This window comes from Rhineura floridana, chromosome 20, assembly GCF_030035675.1.
Source record: "Rhineura floridana isolate rRhiFlo1 chromosome 20, rRhiFlo1.hap2, whole genome shotgun sequence".
NCBI lineage: Eukaryota > Metazoa > Chordata > Lepidosauria > Squamata > Rhineuridae > Rhineura > Rhineura floridana.
In genome coordinates, this window is record NC_084499.1 from 4286305 (window position 1) to 4308376 (window position 22072).

Below are 22072 nucleotides of genomic sequence, written 5' to 3' on the forward strand. Positions count from 1 at the left end.
AGGTGGGTCGCAGCAAGCCAGCTATGAGGCGAGCAGCGGTGGAAACCTTGTGTGGGTGTGTGGGGAGGGAAGGCGCCTGCCCATCACAGCAGCCGTCCTCAGCATCTCTACATGACTGCTTGAGCTCCCGCTTCCCTAATCTTTTCGCCGAGTTCCCATGCAGATGGCTTGCTGATCTACTTCTAATGTTTAGTTTAACATGTCTCCGGTTAGCGCCAGCGTATGACAGTGCTGACAGCCGTGGCTGTTCCTTTTTAAATATCATGTCAGAAACACGGCGCAATACAGCCCAGGGATGCGCTCCACAGCTCTGCCTACCATTACGAGAGTTGCCGCTTCGGTTTTAATGAGGACAATCTGCATTTCGGGGGCTTTCCCTCCCCCTGCCCGTGTGTCAGGATGCCTGGGACAAATCAGCAGCACATCACGCTGGCCAAAAACCAAGTGCTGACAAATGTAGATATTTCAAATTTAATTGACACCTAAATGTACTTAAGGCAGATAAAGGCAAGGAAACCAAAAGAGAGAGGAAGAAGCCGAGGGGGAAGTGGCTGAATGGTGGGCACGAGCGCGAAAGGGCAGGAATTCGGTCGTCAGGGCGAGAAAGGAGATTGGCTTTATTCTGAGCATGAGGCTCTGGCAGGTCTGGGTACCACCTCGGTAGCCCTCATTCATTCTGTTTTGAAAGTCTCTGTTTTACAGAGATTGGCACAAGCCAGGACAAAGTTACTTCTGGAAAGATTAGGCTCCTATTCTGAGGACCATGGTGCTGTGCAGGAGCAGAATACCACCCCAATGTCCCAAGGCAAGATCATCCATACCAAAGTCCTACACCAGCCTCTCCCAACATGGTGCCCTCCAGATATTGTTGGACTAACTCCCATCACCCCTGACCACTGTGGGTTGCCCCACATGAACACAATCCAGGCTAAAGTGAGAGAACAGGTCCAATGCCCACAAAGAGGTAGCTCTTGAGCATATGGCTCAAGCAAGTGAGCCAAGCCACACACTACATGGAAAGGCACTCTTTCCCCCACAAGAAGTCAGCAGGTAATTCCACCTGGGAGAAAACCTTCTGATCCCCCAAATATGCAAGTGGGAATTTGAAGTCATGCATTTCCTCACATGACTTTAAACTCCCACTTGCATATTTGGGGGATGAGGGTTCTTCCAAGGAAATGCAACAGAGTGCAGTTTTAGCTCATACAACATCATGCCCCTTGTGCAAAAAGCGCGTTGTGACTCCCATGTAAAATTCTTGTCTATCCCCAGTAGGACTAGTGTTATGGCCTCCCTTGGTAATGAGAAATTCTTCTTCTTTATTATTATTAATTGCTTGTCATGAAAAGTGTCTACGCGACTTGCAAAACTTTAAACATGTAAAGCGTAACATAAAACTGGGTGATGGGGGAGAGAGAAAATTGGGGAAACCGCTGGAAGGGCAGCCTTTGGGAGGAGATGTGGGGAGTATCCGCTGGAGATGAAAAGGTGTGCCGTGGTGCTGACGTGAGGACTACAAAGCCACCTTCAGACAGAAACCCAGACCCCCCTCTCCAGTGGGCTTCCTCCAGCCCCTGAAAGTGTGTGCATATGCGTGTTGGGGGGGGGAGTCAGTTGTTGCCTCTACGACAGCAGAGGGAGTGGCCAAGGGTGGCATCAGATCTGTAATGCTGAGCGCACCTTTGATGCGAGTTGAGGCAGCGATTCCTGAAGGTCTATGGGGCTCAAGTAACTCTGGGGCAATGTGGGACCCTCTGCTGATTATGCTGTTAGCGGTCCTATCCTGTGATGTGGGCAAGGCTGAGCTCCATCACGTTATCTGCGCCTGCCATTTGTTGGGCAGCTGGGCGCCTTCGCTGTGGTCCTCTAGACTCGTCAGTTCCCGGAGGCCACAGCGCAGCTGAGCGCCACCGTTTGGTTGAGCCTCTTCTGCTGCCTTGTGCCAGTGCCCACAACGTTCTTCCTGGGTGCTGGAAGAGGGCCTCTGAACAGGGGCGGTCTGTGCCTCTGCTCTTGGACCCCTCCGGCATGCCAGGGATTAGTCTCTAGAAACCTTACCTGGGCCAATGCCCAGTGCCCCCCCCCCCAACAGGATTTAAAGGGAAACCACGGCAGCCGGAGCAGCCAACAGCACTGACCTAGCCCCTGGGGTGCTTTGCCACTTTTGAGAAAGGGGCTGCCTCACAGCTCAGCAGAGGAGAATGGGAAGACCCCACTTTCACTAGGGCTACTTCCTCCCACCTTTCTTTTAAAAAACGGGGGCAGGAGGGGCACTGCCTTTAGAAAGGAGAGGGGAAGAGAAATGCAGGTTCGGGAGTTGCCGCTTACATACCTATCCAAGCCATTCCCTTTGTGATCTGGCCTTAACTAGGTGGCATGCCTCTAACACTAAAAACTGTTGATGCGGCTCAGAGATCTGGCAGGCGTGCAGCTTTTGAATGCTTTTCACAATTATTTTATTTCTGAGGTGCACTAAGTGTGTTTCACTAAGATGGTTTTGGGTTGTGTTTTTTTTTAATGAACTGTCCTGAGTGGTTTTTAAGAGGCAACAACTGTAAGTGAAATAGATCTTAAATGGCGAAACACGGGAGATTCCCACAGCCCGAGGGAACAGAGCGTCTTCTCAGGGCACTGTCTGCCTTCCTGGGAAGGTCTCTGTCACCCGGGAAGGGACCGTGGAGAGCACGCTTCATTTGTCATGCAACTCCCTCTGGACTCGGCTTGTTTGCTTTCAGATGAAGTGGCTGGTGGCAGCTTTCTGCCTTTCACAGGCAGAGACACGGAGGAAGGGAGAAGGTGGCAGTGAATGGGCGCCCAGCCTTTTAAGGGTGCCCTCCGCTCCTCAGACTCTGTGCTTGTCACCCATCCCAGGGCTGTTTGCTCTTTCGCTCACCTTTGCCCATTTCCTCTGCTCTGTATTCCTGGAATTGTCTCCCGGAGCACTTGCAGACAGCTCCCTCAATTCCAGTTTTTACGTCTTATTTTGCAAACCTCCTTTTTCCAAAGCTTTTGGAATTTCGGCTTAGGTTTTTTATTTTTTTTTACCTAGAATATGCGTATCTGAAGTCATCGCTTTGTCCCCTGTTTGTTTCCTTTCCCTCCCTTCCTTTGTTCTCATTTTATTTTATTTAGATTGTATGCCTTTTGGGGCAGGGGCTTTTATTGTTTTATTTTATGTACAGTGCCATGTGCATCCGATGGCATTAAATAAATAAATAAATAAATAAATAAATAAATAATGCCCAGAAAGCCCAAAGGGCACTTGTGACACCTGCCTGGCATTTATGATAAGAAAATCACCAGCATATTCAGCGTCACTCCCACAAAGTAAATGTCACTTGAACTAGATTTACAAACAGCAAATGGACAGGAGACAATTTATAATGGTGGAATTTTGGGAACTGCTCATACCATTACAGTTATAGCTTCAGTTTGGACACAACCAGTTAACATAGTTACAAACTCCCAGTGAGAACTCCTCTCCCGTTTCTTGTGACACTTTTAAAAATCTGATACTAAATGCATTTAACAGCGACAGGCAATTGGATAACATTAAAATTTTGAGTATTATATGATTACCCGGCAGGATGCTCAGTCAAGATAAATGGACCCCTTTCTAGAGACAATTTTCTGACAAGCGATGGTGAGAGGGTCAGCCCCCCAATCTTTCTTGCTCCTCTATTTATTTTGAAAAACATAACATTCCTCCATGCTTTCACATGACTCCAAAAAGGCAAAAAAGGTTAAGTAACCAAATATGACAGAAAAAAATTAGAGAAAAACAAGACATTTGGGGGATGCATAAATTTGACATGCATGTCCAGGAATATGGTGCATGTTAATTTTTTTACACTTAAAAACTGTTCATCCGTTTCCTGATCTGTTTCTACGACACAATTAGTTCTTCCATTGGCTTCTGTCTGTACATGGCGATGATGATGATGAATTGAACTTATACCCCGCCCTTCCTCCTGAAGGAGTCCAGTGAGTGATGGTAGTGAGAGGAAGCTGCAAGGATTTGTGGGTTTTACTCCATGTTTGCAAAACACACTTTTGAACAACAATTCCCAAGCAAAGCTGTTTTACCTTGATCAAGTTCAGCCATCAGAATGACCGGTTGCAGCGATGGTCTCCAACCCTCTTCCCACAAGAGGGCGATCATGTTCCACTAACAGAAGGCTCCTGTCTAGGTTCAGATGCAGGTGACTGTTTTCTGCTGAACAAGCCAAAATACCACGCGGGCGCGCGCGTGTGTGTGTATACACACACACACACGCACGCGCGCGCACGCAATCCTCAGCACACTGTGTCTGTGTTGGCATTGCTTTTAAATGTTTTTAAAGCTTTCTTTTTAAAAAAAGATGTTTTTAAAGATGCTTTGTTTTAATATGTTTTTCAGTCTTTTGTTTTTAAGATGTTTTAGAGTGTTTTTAGTGTTTTGATTGCCGCCCCAGGCTCCTTCTGGGAGGAAGGGTGGGCTATAAATTTAATAAAATAAATAATAAAAAACACAAGAGGAGGCACCTATTCACCTCATCACGGAAATCAAATATATATTTTTAGAATTCAAGCGCTTCCTTGTTCTTTCAGAGCACTATACATTGCTCTGGCACTGGGCTGACATTTTCAAAATGTTCTCAACTTTATTTCATTTAGGGGCAGAATATGAGGAATCACCCTCATGTCCCGTCCCGTCCCCGTCCCCCCCCCGGCAAGAGCACTCTTTTAAAAGAGAAATGAAGAGGCACAGATACTCACTGCTCTGGACTGGAGACAGAAGCCCTACGGCCGTCAATGGCAACGTTGCTCTTGGGCCTCCTGGCAATGTGGGGCCTGGGGGGACGGACCTATTTGACAGGAAGTGGAGATATTTTTAGTGGTTCTGTTAATAAGCTGGACAATCCATACGAACCTTGCAAAAATCAATACCTTGCCAGCTTTTGACAAAGATCCCATTTCAACATTCCACTAAATTACACACAGCCCTTTGCTAATTTCTTTATATGATTTCTTCAGCAAGATGCTCAAACCTAGAGATCAACACAGCACCAAAAGATGGTGGCACGGACAGGCAGAATAATCAAACAAAGGAGCTTTTTATTTTCCAAGTGACGCTACAAGCCAGCACATCTGTTTTTGGGAATGTTCTGGAGGAAGATATGGGTCAAGGAAGGGACGGCTGGTTTGCCATGTGCACGAGGCGGGGGGAGTAACAGCAGCAGGTGGCTTTGGTGGATTGTGAAATTTGGGGCAGTAACTCCCACAGTGAAACTGCAGGGAACTTGGGGCTGGAAAGAGGCATTTCAAATTCCTAAATGCCAGAATCAATTTGTAGAAGCCACTTTTGAAATGGTTAGGTGCTAGCCCAGTGCAAGAATAGGAGACCAGGCCAACACTCTTCACCATAGCAGTGTCCAAGGACTTCTCCAGCCTCGAGGGTATTTGTGCACTTATAATGGAGAATGCCAGGGTCTAGCACCAAACAGTCTTCATAGTGTACCTCTGTCTGTAATAAATCCACACTCCAAATCTAAGCAATAAATAAACCTGGTTTACTTACATTCAAGGAAATAGGCTTGGGACCACAGCCTCAGTTTTACCAGCAATTATTTTTGAAAGCATCAACACAACAATGACTTCTGAGGGAGGTGCCTCACAGAACAAAACACTGAATGGAATGGAGAACACAGAAAGTCTTATCAATGGACGAGGTGCCAAAAGGGCTCTTGGTGCCTTCCCTCGGTTTAATGGAGCGCGTTGCAAGGGGCATGTTTCTCTTAACGGACTGGGGGAGACTTGTGCGTATATTCCATTCACCTGAGTAAAATATTACATTTTCCAGAAGATACCACAAGAAGAGCCTGCTGGATCAGGCCAAAGGGGGGCCCATCTAGTCCTGCATCCCGTTCTCACTGTGGCCCCCCAGATGTTCATGGGAAGCTGCAAAGAGGACCTGAGAGCAAAAGCACTCTCCCTTCTTGTGATTCCCAGCAACTGGCATTCAGAAGTGGAAGCAAAACACCGTTAACATATTTCAAACTTCTTTTCCATTCAGGCTGTCAGAAATCAAAGCACCAAGCTTCAGTTAATATGTCACAAACAGGGAGGCCAAAAAAAGAAAAAGGGTTTCACACTAAGGGGTGGAATGGACGGAGGCTCATCATGTATATAACTTAATGCAGGCTACGCTCTTATGCAAGTAGGGAACAGACTGTACTCTGCATTCCAGTGGCTACAACTATGGGTCTTGCCCATCTCCAAGAGGCATCAAGAGAAGCCCCTTGTCCGCTTTACCTCACTTTAGGCAGCCAGCCCAAACGATAAACAGAGCTGAAATTGTCTGGGAGCTCCCCTGCTGGCTACGTCCTCTTCTGCGCTTTCCCCACTGTGGGGAGCCCCAGCCTAGCCTGTGATGCCCACTCCCAAGAGCTGTCTCTTGACTGCACGTCTCCCCTTCCCTGCACTGAAGTGTGTATTTTGGCAGTTCATTAAAACAAAGGCAATTCTGGTGGAAGCGTGGCCACCCTGCTCATCCACAAAATCTACTGCATGTAGCTGGGCTATCATGCTTTTGATACACTGGCTTGGGGGCCTGCAGGGATATCAAGCATGGCTAAGGCACGGGTGGGCTGATGAGATGGAAAAGCCTGGAGAAAAGTTATGGGAATTTCTCACAGTGTGGCAAGCCTTCCATATGGAAATGACCCCGTGGATGGACCTTGAGAGAAAGGACCTTCCAGGGCCAAGATTGGCTAAGCCAATAATGAGGCTTGCCGTAAAAGAAACAGCAATTTCATGCTTTCCAAGGGTCTTTGCCCCCAGAATAAACCGTGCTGTGTCTGTGTCTTGAATTTCTCCATTCCTGCCGGACAAAATGCTGATTTGTGGAAGGCAAAAAGTCGATTCTCGCCATGAATCCTGCCCTCTGGGCTGGGGCAAGGGACTCAGCGTCAGTTGCCAGAGGCCTTTGAGCAAAGGAGTCTTAGCCTTGCTCACACTTCCTGAAGCCCTGGGCCTCCACTGCCCGTGGCTTATCATGAAATCATCATTTTGCTTTTGAAATTCCCTATCAGAAGCAATGGCATGAGTACAGCAGTAACGTGTGTGTCTGTGCGTGTGTTGGGGGGGGGGAGAGAGAGGAGAGAGAGCATCCTGGGTCCCCTGAAAGACTGAATGCCACTGCCCCATGGGAAGAAGGGAGGTCAGATGCCAGAGGCCTCAGAGACCGGCCTGCACACAAGGCTGATTCTCGCTCTGCAATCAAGACGGCTTAAGGCGGCGAATTTATGGCAGCAATAGAAGGATTAAGTTTGCAGCAACTTCGAGTGAACTTGCAAGGCGGAGAAATGTGGGGGAAAAGAACAACAGAGCTAATTAGAGGAGCTGAGCTGTCAGAGCGCGGCTGCATGGCTCAGCGCCAGCAAACAAAAGGAATGGCTTGGCAATCAGCAGGATCGATGGAGGAGACCGCTTCATTAGGGATGATAAAACACAGAGAGAGGGAAAGGCAAGAGGGAGAGAGGGAAAGGCAAGAGGGAGAGAGGGAGAGAAAACTGTTTAATTAAGCCTAAAGCTGGCTTGTCACTGTGCTGGGAACACTTTCACCTTAGGGGCAGCCCTCTCGGGGCGGGGAACGTAGCCTGGTCCTGCCAGTGATGGCAACTCCACAGCACCAGGGGAGGGATGCTAAAGAGGATTGTGTCGGATCCTGAGAGGACCATTATGGGGGAGAGGGGTTGGGAAAAGGGCCAAATCACAGTGGGATTTCAAACACTGTGCAAGAAACAGGGTTAAACGCACACTGAATGCAAAAGCGCCATGTGTTTCTGCAACAATGCAGAGGGCAAATGCCAAACACATAAGGCTTGAATGGGCAGTTAGCAGGAATCTCTACCTACCTGGGAACATCAGTTGACCTTAATGATATAGGTGGAATCTGCCATCCTTCAGCAACTGGTATAAACGTGTGTGTGTGTGTGTGTTTAAAAAAAAAAAATCACAGGTGATTGTTCTTACATGTCAAGGGGAACAGTACTGGAGGTATGAAATGGATTAGGGTCCTGCAGTCAAGGTTTGGATCCTAAGACCTGTCAGGAAAAACTTGGTAGCTGCTGGGAAGAAAAGGGAGAGAAGGGCTGTTGGCCAGCTGTTAGCATCTGGAGAATGGGGCATCCTGATTCATCCCATAGCAGCCTTCCGTGCTGACTGAGGCTGATGGGAGTAATTGTCCAAAATAAAAGTTGTAGGCTGTCCCACAGGGACCTGGTGCAAATGTCACTTCCTGAATCCAGCTGCTGTTACTACTGCAAGACACAAAGAATATGAAACAAAGGTGTTGCAGGATGGGGGTAGAAGAAGCACCCAGTGCTAGATTTATCCTCTCCAAGTGGGATCTGGCCACTGTCACGTCTAGATTAGATTTCTGCAATATGCTCCAGGTTTTTGGAAATTTCAGTTGGTCCAGAATGGCCCCAGCCTGATTGGCTGCCGGTCCATTTCTGAGCCCAATTCAAAGCATTGGTATTGACTTTTAAAGCTTTAAACCAGGGAAGGGGGAACCTGTCACCCTCCAGGTGGTCCTGGACTGCAACTCCCATCAAGCTCCAGCCACCATGGCCAGTAATCTGGGATGATGGGAGCTGAGGTCCAGCAACGTCTGAAGGACCACCGCTGATATAGACACATGGGTTTTATTCAAAGACAGGGAACCCAAATGTATTTCTAACAAATGATCTTCACTGGGAAGAATTTGATTTTAAACAACACACAGATGGACAGATGACGCATCTCTGAAAACAGGTGCCGTTTTTCAAAGCAGGTGCCTGAGATGAGCTTGGGCCCGAGAACCTAAATGCTTTTTAAATGCTTTCAGTTTTTGCAGAGGAGTCATTGAAGCGTCATGACTCCTGTGGGCGATAATGTGATCAGAGAGGCTTTGACTGCGTAAGGCCACCTGTGAGGCTCCCAAGAGACACCCGGCGGTATCAGTGTCTGTCTCCCAAGTTGCTTCTGGTGTAACCAAACTCTCTCATCTTGTTTTTTGAGAAACTGGAATACTATGCGGAGACGTCCCTTGATAAAGCCATCTTTCCAGAAGCCCTTGGAAACCAGCTATGACAACACCTTCTGCTGTCCAGTCCTAACCTTTTTATCTATCACATGTTGGGCACAAGGACAGGTGACAATACATCAGGGGACAAGCCAGGCATTGCAGCTGAGAGATTAAACACACTTGGCAAAATGGCCTTTGATGCCAAGAACCAGAAAGACTTGCAGCTAGGCTGCTCAGCAGCATTTTGTCTGCAAAACTCTTGCTATGGCGGCCTGCTGGGAGGAGAACAAGGGGAATGTGACCCTAAGCTTTTGGCTATAGGGTGATAAAACACACAGAGAAAGTGTATTTCCTGGGTAATGAATCTCAACAAATCCTCAAGGGTCTCCAGCGTCAAGGGCTCCGAACAACAGAGACACAGGCAATCAGCACCACCTTTGACACATATAGGAAAGGAAATTATCAACGCATAAATCCATAACAATGACTCGCTGAGCTAAACACCCGCTGTTAAGACATGCGCTCTCAATCTAAACTCAGAAAACATGCAGTGGAAGTTAAGAGCAAACTGCTCACCCGACCCAGCTGCCAAAAACAGGAGGAGTCTGAAGCTGCAGCAAAACTCCCCTAGTTAGTTTTAGCAAGACTCTTTGGAAACTTGCCCTTGGTATCTTCCGATTTCACTTCCAGGGAAGGAGTCGGATTAAAGAAAGCAGTCTCTTCTGGTAAAATTAGGGTTTCCAAGGCCAAAACCTGAAGCCTGCAAGAAGAGCCATCAGGCCCTGACCTGACAACCTGCAGTGGTACAGGACTGGGGGAGCGGAGCTGTGGGATGTTTTTCACAGCAGAAGCGACGGCGGCAGCATCAGCTGGAGGGGTATTTGCCAAGGCTGGGGGAAAGGGAGGACAGGTCTTGCCTGGCACAGGATCCCTATTTGCCCATTAAACTTCATGGCTGATCAGGGAGGTGGACCCAGGTCTCCCCAAACTAAAGTCCAGTAGGCAAACCACTACACCACTCTTTGCCAGCTCACTATTTCTGTGACTGTTCGGTTGATCACATATAATAAAACTGGATCAAGTGCCTGCATTTTTGACTCTCTTTGGGGTGCATCATGATGAGCTCCTGCACTTTAGCCACTGGACACCAACCTCCTTCTTTGGGCAAGAAGGAAGGCGTCCCAGAGCTAATGCCACCTCTTCACCAGTACATGGCAAAAAGACAAGCAAAGAACAAAATGCTGTCAAGACGGGACCAGTGTTTGCTCAATGTAGATCCTGCACTGAATGAGAAGATGCTGCAAGGTCCTTTATCTGAAGATGTGTTTGCTTTCAGTTATATGCCGATTGTTGAAAGGAAAAATTAATCCAGTCTTCAGTTAGCAGTTTCATTGCTGCTTTCAACATCCAATATGTTCAAATTTCACATTGCACGGGTCTGGAGCTAAGCAGGTGGTATAAATGAGAAGCCTTAAATGAGCCTTATGTGGCTCCCACTTGCCATTTTTCTGGCTGCTGTTCATGTTATTGAAGCTCCACCCATATATGGGCAACCTTTGGGCCAAAGAAAAAAGAGCCAAAGGACAAAACCCTGCCAAGGACTTTTGCACTACCCAAAGGTGGCCCTGCAACGAAGCAAGGCAACCAGGCCTGGTAGCATCAGATTTTGGGTGCCAGTAACGGCAGCAGAATGGGAAACAAGTAGATCTGAGCCTTGGGGCAGGACCACCTGGAAAGTACTCTTGCAAAAGCCAGAGTGAAACAAATAGGGACACAAATAAGTGAAACAAATAGCGTCACAAACGCTAGCCAACTGATCCCTCTGTGGTAGTGCTCTTGTGCAGCTGCAGATCAATTCAAAGGGGCTTTTGCAGCAGAATTCAAAATTTGCTAGTGGATTGTGCCCTATGTTAATTTGCATGAGAGGAACAGAGGCGGCTACCTGACATGGAGTCAGATCATTGGTCCAGCTTGGGGTGCCAGGCTTCAGGATCTGATGCTTGGCTAAAACGTTTGATAAAAAATGGCCAGTTTTGGCAACAACCTAGCCAAGGCAAGAACTCTTTTATCCAGGCTGCTAGTCCTCTTGCAGAATGCATGGAGGGCACAAATCCAGACTGCTGAGGAAGTTTTCAAAGCCAGTGTCCATATTTGGAGGCTGGTGCAAGTCTTCAAGAGCTCACTAGCTAAAACTGCATGTGGAGCCTAGAGGAACTCCACCTGAAAGAGATCACCCAGAGAGTAAGGGAAAGCAGCGGTAGCGGAAGACCCTGCTTGAAGCCAAGTGGAGCAAAGGGGAGACTTCAGCTTCACCAAAGAAAAGGGCAATGGTTCCTGCTGGGCTTAGCAAGGCCCAATTGGCAGGGATTTAGTAAGACTAGGGAGCACGCAGGGTTAAAGGTAAGAGCAGAGAGGAAGAATGGCCGGCTACTCACGGGCCTGGAGGAGCGGTAGATCTTGGGAGGTGGCGGTCTGGCCGGTCGGGCGCTTGGCTGCAGCATCAAAGTGGAAACTTCAGTCATCAGCTTTATTAAACAACCTTCACCCAAATACAATGCACACTTGACATTCCATCATGGCCAACACTCAGTGCCTTAAACCCACCACGAGAGGCATTCACAAGCTTCTTGCCACAGACAGGCTTAGCGGCACTACAGGGCAGGTGGGAGGAACTGGAGGGCAGGGACTCATCCCTAACCTTCTATGAACTCCATTTCAGGAGCTCTTTGGGGGGATTAGGTGGCAGCCTATCAATGGCTATTAAGCATGGCACCTAAATGGAGCATCCTTCTTCAGAGACAGTATCCCCCTGCATACCAGCTGCTGGGTGAGGTTGGGGAGACAGCAGGGGAAGGCAGCTGCCTCCGTGCCCTGCTTGTGGGCTTCTTAGAGGAGCTGGGCTCCTTCGGGAGAAAGCACAGGATGTTCGTTCAATAAGCAAATACATAATCTGGCTGGCTACGATGGGAAACAGCAAGCTGGACCAGAGTAGATTGGTCTCATCCATCAGGAACATTTTATCATATGCGGTGGTCTTGCGTGCCAATTGTTCCCTTTTGGGCGGAAGCATTTAATGAAATCAACAAAATTACCAATCAATCCCTTCATTTAGACCCATCTCTGGCTCTGCTACTTATAGCAGATGAAGCCAAGAATAAAATCATACACAAAACCTTGACAAACTTTCTTCTTATAGCAGCACGACTGGTGATAGCTGCTTCCTGGAAAACACTTGACCCACATATGATTCATAAATGGTATCAGGAAATATGGAAATTAGCACTTATGGAAAAATTAACACATAGTTCAAAAGCAATGAGACAAGGAACAGATGCAGACAAGTTCTATGAACAATGGTGCAGCTTTATTGTTTTTGTCAGTCAAAGTGATGGGGCTTGCAAGCCTCCAGCCTTGCATGGTCAGATTTGGGGGGCCACATTGGGATACTTATCTGAAAAACAATTCAGGACAATAACCATTTAATATATGCTTATCTCCCTAGAGCATTATAGGTACCATAACGCCTATTGTCAACTGCACTATCTTCTCTCGTTGTTGTATAAGTTATACTTGTTTTGTATTCTGTTCTACCCAAAACCAATGAAAACATAATTTTAAAAAAAACCTGTTCTTAGGTGGAATGCTAACATCCATGTTCACTGCCAGCAGGCATCTGAATGCTTGCTGGAGAATAACGGTGGAAGAGGGCCATTGCCTTTCTCCCCTGTTTGTTTCCCAGTTGGACACTGCAGGAAGTGGGATGTGCTAGTCCAGACTGGCGTTGGGCCCAATTCAGTACAGCTGCTCTTATGAAATTATATATTTTAAAATTAATGATATATGCGCAGGCCAAAATGGAGGACTGCAGCCATCCTTAATGTCCTTTCAAGTGTGGTGCTTTTGCAACCCTAGGAATTGGGAGAAACCTGCTTATGTTTCTTTTTAACAACCTTCCCCAACTTGGTGCCCTCCAGCTATCTTGGGCTACACCTTCCATCAACCCCAGCTGTAGCCCAAGAGAGCTAGAGGGCACCAGGATGGAGAAGGCAGCTTTGTAAAGAAGCAGAAAACCTTCATTGGACTTCTGTGTTCTGCTCTATGCAAGGACATGCACAATCCTTAGCAAAATAAATAAATTTAAAACCTACAAATTCTGCATTGATATCCAAAAGGCTGCACGCAAGAAGAAAAAGAGACTGCATTTCCCCCACCGCCACTCTCCTCAGCTTCCTTTTGTTGTGAAGAAATGTAAAGAGCTACACATGATGACCTGGGGAAATCCTGCAGTGCCCATCTACTCCCAAGTCTTTCTGTGAAGTTTTAAGGGCTAGAAGCTTGCTTTTGGAACAAAAATAATAATTAAAAAAAGCTTCAGGATCCTCTGGGTACTGAATGCTATAGTCAGTTCCAAACTCCCATTTGTGTGGTGGGATTGTGTAACACATTCACCCTCTTGCCTACAATTAAACTGCGACCTGGGAGGCAAGGGTTCAAATCCCCACACAGCCATGAAGCACTGGGTGACCTTGGGCCAGTCACTGCCTCTCAGCCTCATGAAAACCCTATTCATAGGGTCGCCATAAGTCGGAATCGACTTGAAAGCAGTACATTTACATTTTTTAAGTGGTATATACAACTGATGAAGATGGTGATGGTTTGGGTGCAGACTGGCCACAGGGGATGCATCTGAAGATCCCCAAATCTGCACATTCTGGGCAGTCACTGCTGGGACATGGATGGGAATTTAACTCAACAACCTGTGCGACAGGCTCCTTTTTATTTGACAAGATGGGTGACGAGCGAGAGCGGAAGGCAAGAGAGTGAGGCAGACACCCACCCAACCACCACTGCGTTTCCCCCTTCTCAAGTTCCGGAGCCACTCTCTCAAGCCACACTGCAAAGGCATATTCAGAGACATGAACACTGTATTTATTAAAACCAGCATCTGATTTGCAGTTAATTTGTTGATGCAGCAAAACATATTGTTTCCAAAAGGTCAGAAGTGGAAGCTGTGGTGGAACATCAGCTTAATTACCTGTGCTACATAGATGAGGCAGTGGATGTCCAAGCTGGCGCTGCTGAAGGCAGCTAAATTACTGTCACAGGCCTGTTGTCAAAGGAACAGGCAGCAGGGCCTCAGGAGGGGAGGCGGTGGGGAAATGCTCAAACAAGTGCATTCCGACCCACAGCTCCCCGAAGGGACAACCATTCATTGCTTCCAGGCTAAGCTGCTGCAATGTCCTCTACACGGGCCTGCCCTTGGAGGGTATTTGGCTGGAGGCATCAGCTTGGACAGACAATGGTGATGGCATGAACAGGGGCATTTCACACCAAATGGGATATTGAGCCATAGAGATTGCTCCCCACCCTCTTTTCTTGTAACAGGATTGGCTAACAGGCGGTCCTTGAGAGGATGTTGGATTGCAACCCCCATCATCCCCAGACAACATGGCCAACAGGAGCTGGAGACCAACAATGTATGGAGGGCCCTAAGTTGTTCATCTCTGCCCAGAACAAAGGACAACCTCTCTCTCCCCCCTCACCTGCAACAATACAGCAAATGCAGCAAATTATCATTATCAACAACAAAGGCAGGCAGAACTAGATTTTGGGTTGCAGTGGCTCTCCCCGGTTGCAGAACTGCCCCCCCTTAGAAAGTCAAAGGCCAGACCTCACTATCTACCAGAATCATTGCAAGAAAATTGTGACCCCGATTTGGACTGGCTCCTGGAGGTCAGGGCAGCGGCAGACAGATTTTTTTTTAAAAAAATAGTGTTTTTATTCTATAACTTTGTAAAAAAAAAGGGGGCTTAAGTCTGCAGCTGGCCACATGTTTGGGTTGGAGCACAATATAAAAACACATACAGTAGTGCTCTGAGCTATTGCCTCTGGCAGCTGTTGTTTCACTCACTGCTGCAAGTGGAGGGCATCCACCACTCCGTCTATCAGAACACTGAAGACGACAGTTGGAGCTTTCCAGCGTGGAAGAAGAGTGACTAATTGAGGTCTATAAAATAATGCATATTGTGGAGGGAATGGAAAGAGCAGTTGTTTTTCCCTCTCTCAAAACACCAGAACTTGGGATCATCTAACAAAGCGGATTGGTCTATCTTAAATTTCCCATCAAGGAAAACAGTCTTCACACAATGCAAAACTAGATTCAAACAAGTATTCAAAAAAATATTTGGGTATCTGGTTCTATGAAGCTGCCAACTGGACAGCCCGGCAGAAATATGCCAAGGTTAAAGCTGGGGGGGAAATGGTATAGTCCATTTTTTCTTCACTAAGGACGGAAAATTTCTTCCAGTGGCCATCCGTGTTTTTAAAGCTAAAATGGTCTCCCAGATGCTCTATGGGACACCTATCTGGTTCTCATGTTTTAATAATTATAACTTAATCCAAACTTGTGGGGTAAAAACCTACCCCGAAAGCATTTTCATTGTGCAATTTACATATAAGTAGACACACAGGGTAGTCTTTCTATGATATTGTCATCTGTACAACATCCCCAAATTTCAGCCAGTTACCTCTTACCACTTTCCAAACAAACAAAAACCCAGGGTATAAAACATCCCAGAAATTTTGCAATTGGGGTGTATTTATACCCCAGCCGATGTCAGCGGATTGGGGTAGTAAAACACTCCAATGTTTTTCTCATACAAAAATGGTCACGGACAGGTCAATCGAGAGCACTGGAGTCAGATTTCCCCTCCCAAGCAAAGATGCTTGCAAAGGAGTAAACAAAATTGCAATCACATCTCCAAGGACCAACTGCTGCAGAAGAACACACCTTTGGCTCCTGGAAGAAAAAAACACAATGCTTCTACAAGCAAAGTAAGTTTTATTTTACAGATGGTGGGAATTATAAATGCCAGGGAAGTATTATGAAGACTCCATCCCCCTCTTTTATGGCATTCAGAGGAGGGAAACCTAGCAAACCCTGTTTTCTTGGAGAAGTTGGGAAGAGAAGTAACTAATCTGCACCCACCCAGACCCAATTCTAAACTTCCCTCATGGATTATTATTGTTGTTTATTAAATTTCTGTCCTGCCCTTGCTCCCAGAAGGAGCCCAGGGTGGCAAGCTAGAGACAAAACACTAAAAAAATCTTAAAAATAAAACATCTTAGAAACATCTTTTAAAAAAAATCTTAAAAAGCAATTCCAACACAGATGCAGACTGGGATAAGGTCTTTGCTTAAAAGGTTTGTTGAAAGCGGAAGGTCTTCAGTAGGCACCAAAAAGATAACGGAGACAGCTCCTCTCTAATATTTATGGGGAGGGAATTCCAAATGGTCGGTGCCACAATACTAAAGGCCCACTTCCTATGTTGTGCAGAACGGACCTTCTCATAAGATGGCATCTGCAGGAGGCCCTCACTGGCAGGGCATAGTGATTGACTGGGTATATAAGGTTTCAAGCTGTATAGGGCTTTATACAATCAAACTGGCACCTTGAACTTGGCCCTGCAGGGTTGGGTGGGTGTACTTTGAAATGCCCAGGGCATCCCCTTTGAAGCGTGACATCTACCCTGGCAAGGACACAGGAAACTCAGCTTACAGGTTACAATGTTGTTACCAAGCTGGTAAACCAAGGTACAACAGCAGCAGAAGTGTGGTTGGGGACAACTCTTTCGCCAGCAGTCAGCTGGCTGGACATTTGCTTTGGAAAGATCTTACTCTTCTGGAACAACTGGATGCTGCCACCTTTGCAACAGGGTACAGAATAAGAAAAGCAGCAGACACTGCAACAGCTGTGGGAGGTTCTGTTGCAGGATCCACAGCATGGTGGAAATTAAGTGTGGGGGGCATGAATAGATTGGCACAAACCATATGATGTTGCTTGGCTTGTTTCTTTAAGGACAGTTTTCTCTTAATAGGGTTAAAAAACACTCCACCAACCCATTAATGTTAGTTTTTGGTTGTAATAATGCTTTTTCTAGACAGTTTACAATATTTTCATAACATTTTTACTTTAAAAGAAGATGTTTTTGATGTTTGTAATTGAAAATAAAAACCACAGCTTATTAAAGAAACAGAAATGGTGTTGTTTACTCAATATGTAAGGGGAGGTGCAAACACTTACTGCACAATAAATTCTATAAGTATTTTTTTGCTTTGGGGGTTGGATATTGTCAAGTACAGATACACATTTTATCTGGAGTCAAGTCATCAGCCCACCATAGATTGGAAATCCCACTGGGGTAGCAAAACACCCCGAAAAACAGTTCATGTGATTTCCCCCCCCCCTCAACATTGGATGAATTTTAAGAGCTCTCTGGGAGAGTCCGATCGTTTTTTTCTAAGATCTATATTTGCGTGTGTCTACGTGTGTTGCAGAACTACTCTCAATTTGGAAGCTGGCCTGAACTCCCTGAAATTCTACCCATTTTTTGCTTCGCTGTTGTCTTTTGCTTGCTTCCACTTCTCTTGCATTCCAGGTGATAATGGATTCTCGTGTGTCAACTTGGAAGAAGGAAGTGGTGCAAAAAATTATTTCAATTGAGCTCTCACCTTCCTATGTGTTATCTTGGAACTGGGAAAGAGCCAAACTTACTGTTAAATAAAGGCTAATGGATATTGATTGTTAAAGGTCCAACTGAGCGGCACAGGGACTGTGCTCTCCTCGGTCGGTGGGTTTGCTTGGTTCATTTCTAAAAGATGGTATGCCTTACCTAAGCTGGCTATCTGTCCCCAAATACTGTCTATGAAAACATTTTCTCTGGCTTGGTTCAATGTTCTACCTTCTAAACTTCTACATGGAAGATATTGCAAAATTCCAGTTAACAGCAGGTGCTGCCCATGAGGAGGTGAAATCAATTCTGCATGTTCTTTTTAACTGTAGTTTCTACTACGGGACAGGCTAGAGAAGCTCTAATATACCCTGTCACTCCATCTTTTCCAGGCCGATACTTGAAGACTCTTCCAGCTATTCTGCTTGAGGGTTCAGAAAGGTCAATTACTGAAGAAGTTGCAAAATTTTTGAACGCGGCTATTTTGACAAGACCATCTTTGACTATCTGTTAAAACTATTTACAGTATCCTGTATGGATTTTGTTTATATTTTTATTGTACTACCTTCAAGTCGATTCCAACTTATGGTGACCCTATGACTAGGGTTTTCATGAGGCTGAGAGGCAGTGACTGGCCCAAGGTTGCCCAGTGAGCTTCATGGCTATGTGGGGATTCGAACCCTGGTCTCCCAGGTCATAGTCCAACACCTTAACCACTACACCACACTGGCTCTCTTAATATGTATATTTTTCCTATTTCTAATATATTCCATTTTTATATTTTTGTATCTGTGGTCAGCTGATTGTAACTAAACTAAACTAAACTAAACTAAACTTGTAGAACTCTCTGGTAAAAGACGTGGTGATGGCCTTTGGCTTAAATCAGACGTGGGGAACCTTTGGCCCTCCAGATTTTGCTGAACTACAAACTCCCATCATCCTTGGCCATGCTTGGTGGGGCTGATGGCAGCTGTAGTTCAGCAACATCTGGAGGGCCAGAGGTCTCCCACCTCTGGCTTAGAGGAGGAAAATGTAGGTCTACCAATGGCAATTAACCAAGATAGCTAATGTAACCTCCATGTTCAGAGGCAGTCTATCTCTGAACACCAGTTGCTGGAGGCAAAGGGCAGGGGAGGGCTGTTGCCTTCATGCCCTGCCTTGTGGGTTTTCCCAGAGGCATCTGCTTGACCACGTGGGAAACAGGATGTTGGACTAGATAGGCCAGGAGGACTCTTCTTATGTTCTTAAGGGCAAATACCGGAAGACAAGATAAAGCAATGCATATCAATGATGCTTTAAGATGTCCACAGAATTCTCATGCAGATGTTTCTCTTCCCACAAGTGGGAACATTGCTTTTGACCCAGTAGTTGGCCCAGCAGCTGGTGAACAGGAATGACCTCATGCGGCTTCTGGTCTGAAATTAAAAAGAGTTTGGTGCTAAGATTGGAAGCCACAGACCTGAACTTTACAGGATCTGTACAGGGTGGTTTATAACAGATGCTACTGGAGGTCGCTAATTCACAGGGTCACCATAAGTCGTAATCGACTTGAAGGCATATAACATCATCCTGTTTGAAGCAATGTAAATGGCACCAAAAATTGTCAGAACCCTATAGTCAAGTAATAATGAGAACACATGTGTGAATGGCCCCAAATGTACTGTTTATATTAAACAGCAAACACCTCCAAAGTAGATCTACTCAACAGAACCACAACCTTGTATCAAAAAGAGAAGCCTGGATTTGTGATATAGGTTGAATTCTGAACTATGAAAGTCAGGGGCAAACTGGCTGGATCTCATATCGTGGCCAGTTTAATGTTGATGTCATGGCCAAGGGCTCCCCAGTATGAATGCAGTGCACAGACTTACACCTCCCGCTAACACCATCGGCTCCTTGCACCAAGTCCAGCGTGGATCCTAACCTCTTTACTTACTGAGACGCAACTCGTTCCAAAGGGTCTTGCTGTTGTGGTTAGAATGGAGATGCCTTTCAGGCAGTGTTACCAAATTGCAATGACACCTCCTGAAAGGCCAGCCTTTCAGTGGTGGCATATCTGGTTGCAGATGCTCTCCCTAGACAGGCTTGCCTGGCATCTTCATTGCACTCTTTTTAGCACCTTTTCATTTCCCCAGGTATTTTAGATTCATGTACTTTTAGCAGCGTTGCAAATACAGTTTTATTTGCTGCTGCTGAAATGTTGTATCTTGCTTTTTACTGTTTTACTGATTGTTGATCTATTCCTGTGTTTTAACGCTTTATTGCTCTAAGCCACCCAGAGAACACTGTTAATGAGCAGCATGCAAATAATGAAAAACAGTAAATACTGATCAATTAATAAAAAGGATTTCTGAGCCTTCTGCTCCATAAGGCTGGGAGAAATAGAACTGGTTTCTACTCGCTTGCCTAGATCATGAGCTCAATTCATTTGGAGGGGGCAAAAAACAGAGAGTGGAAGATTGCTCAGAAAGTCTTCCAAAGTTCCCAAAGTTCCCAAAGTGTGACGGCTGAAATGTAACCGAGAACCAACAGGAGTTCACGAAAATATCTTTGTGGGCTCCCAAAAGACAAACACGTGGAGGTCAGCTTCTCAAAATGGGGAATACATTCAGCCCTGCATGGGCAGAAAACCCGTCCATCTCTGGCTTCAGCAGAGTTTAAAATCACAGCTAATAGGTTAACAACTGTTTTTCTTCTGCTTCAAATGAAGAATATCAGAAAGCCGGGGGAATATTCGGCTTTCCAATTTGTACCGACTGCTCAGTGCTCCCTGCAATGTGTGTTTGACAGGGCTGACATTTTGTACTGCTGTGAGACGGGGGGGAGTGCGTGTGACATTTTTATTCATGGTGGCGTACGCCCTTGTAATGATCAGCCCCGGTCGATGTGCTTACTGTAGCAGCCTCCAAGCCCTCGGAGAACAAACAGGAGTCGAAGGTACCGGCAGTTCGGCTGCCTTGTTAGACACCACCAGGATCCTAACGAAGAGCAACTGCTGGAAAATTTCACTGTCAAATCCTCAAGGACATTGTCAGCAGAGAACTGACTGCATATATTTCTCATTTAAAACAAGGAAAATTCACCAATCCTGTATTAAGGAAAAGACAAAAAGCCATGCCAGGTTTTTAAACTTCCTCACCTTTTTTGTCTTCTTGTTTAAAAAAAAAAAAAAAAAAACCTGGTCATTCGCACAGCTTCTCATGGGGCTGGTGGCTGGGCTAGATGCTGGAATTCACAAAATCCAAGTAGACCTGCTGATTTAAGATGAATACCAATAGACATGTACTTGGTTATCTGGGGGGAAAGAATAGTCTTTTCTGCAGCTGGAGCCATGTATTTTAAAAATCATTCTGGAAATACACCAGTATGCTGAGCTCTTGGCGGCGTTAAGCACAAGACCCTGAAGCCTGCAAGGTGATTGGATCAGGGAGAGAATGGACTGGAGGAAGGTCACTCTTGGGCAGCAGGGGTGAGCCTCTCGTGGTGTTCAGGGAGCAGAAGAAGATTCAAGCTTCAGGGAAGCAAAGCAAAAGGCATTTGAAACTTCCAAGAACACTGAGGGAGGATTCCACGTATCACCATCCTGAACCAAGGAGAAAGGGACTCATACTCTGGCTGCCCTGAGAAACCATTACATGCAGGGAAACTAAACTGACTGGCCCTGGAAAGTGATAGCTTGCCATTCAGCTACTAGGTCTCCAAAAGAGCCAGGCTCTGGAGGGAACAGAAAGAATCCTGAAGCTGAGCTGGCAACTGCTTATAGCTCCTTAGTGAGAACTGCAGCTTCAGAACCACATCGAATGACTGAGTGATCGAACACCCACGCAGGCCCAGCACGGCAGTGGCAGTAGCAGCAGCAGCTTCTCCAAGGCCTCTCAGGCAGCTTTCCAGTCCTTCTACTGAAGATCCAAGTCTCATGAGGCATGCTGGGAAATGATCTGGAGGCCTGATGTCAGCAAACTGCTGCCTTACCAGCTGAACGCATTAAGAGCCTCATCAAGGAGACGGGGGACACTTTGGGTCAAGAGTATTGAGAGATTGTGGGCTAGTGGGGAGTTGTAAAGCACAGGGTTTGCACACAGAAGATTTGTGGTTCGATACATGCACCTCCAGTTAGCAGGTGATTTGAAAGACCCCTACCAAGACTATGGAAAGTTGCTGCCTGTCAGTGTATATGGGCTAGACGGGTGGGGAACCCCTGGTCCTCCAGATGTTGCTCAACTCCAACACCCATCAGCTCCAGCCAACATGGTCAATGGTCAGGGCTGACCACCAACAGAGGTGCCCCATCCCAAGCTGGATGGGGGAAAAACCTGACCCTGTACGAGGCAACTCCCAGGGTTCAAGGGCAGGCAGGGGGTGGGAGGAGGGAAGAAAGGAAGGAATGGCACAGGTCCAGGTTGAGGGTAGAGCCCCACGCTCTCTTCAAAGGGCGGCTCACCACATTCAAGAAGCTACAGTCTGCCTTATTAGAATATGGAATCCGCTTTCCCTTTGATGCCTTCTTTGC

General features: G+C 46.4%; 1 protein-coding gene across 8 annotated transcripts in view; it reads right to left on the reverse strand.

Annotated features, from left to right (window-relative positions):
• Positions 1 to 22072, reverse strand: part of DENND1A (DENN domain containing 1A) — a 342814-nt gene that overhangs the window by 11737 nt on the left and 309005 nt on the right. For 4 of the 8 annotated variants that reach the window (XM_061604516.1, XM_061604515.1, XM_061604519.1 and 1 more), the window contains 2 exons: positions 11488 to 11544; positions 4759 to 4847 (listed from right to left, as the gene is read on the reverse strand). In XM_061604516.1, the coding sequence (XP_061460500.1) occupies positions 4759 to 4847; positions 11488 to 11544 (146 nt within the window). Of the gene's footprint in view, positions 1 to 3420; positions 4009 to 4758; positions 4848 to 11487; positions 11545 to 12416; positions 12504 to 22072 lie in introns of those variants that run through there. The other 4 variants (XM_061604517.1, XM_061604520.1, XM_061604521.1 and 1 more) reach the window with 3 other exon arrangements.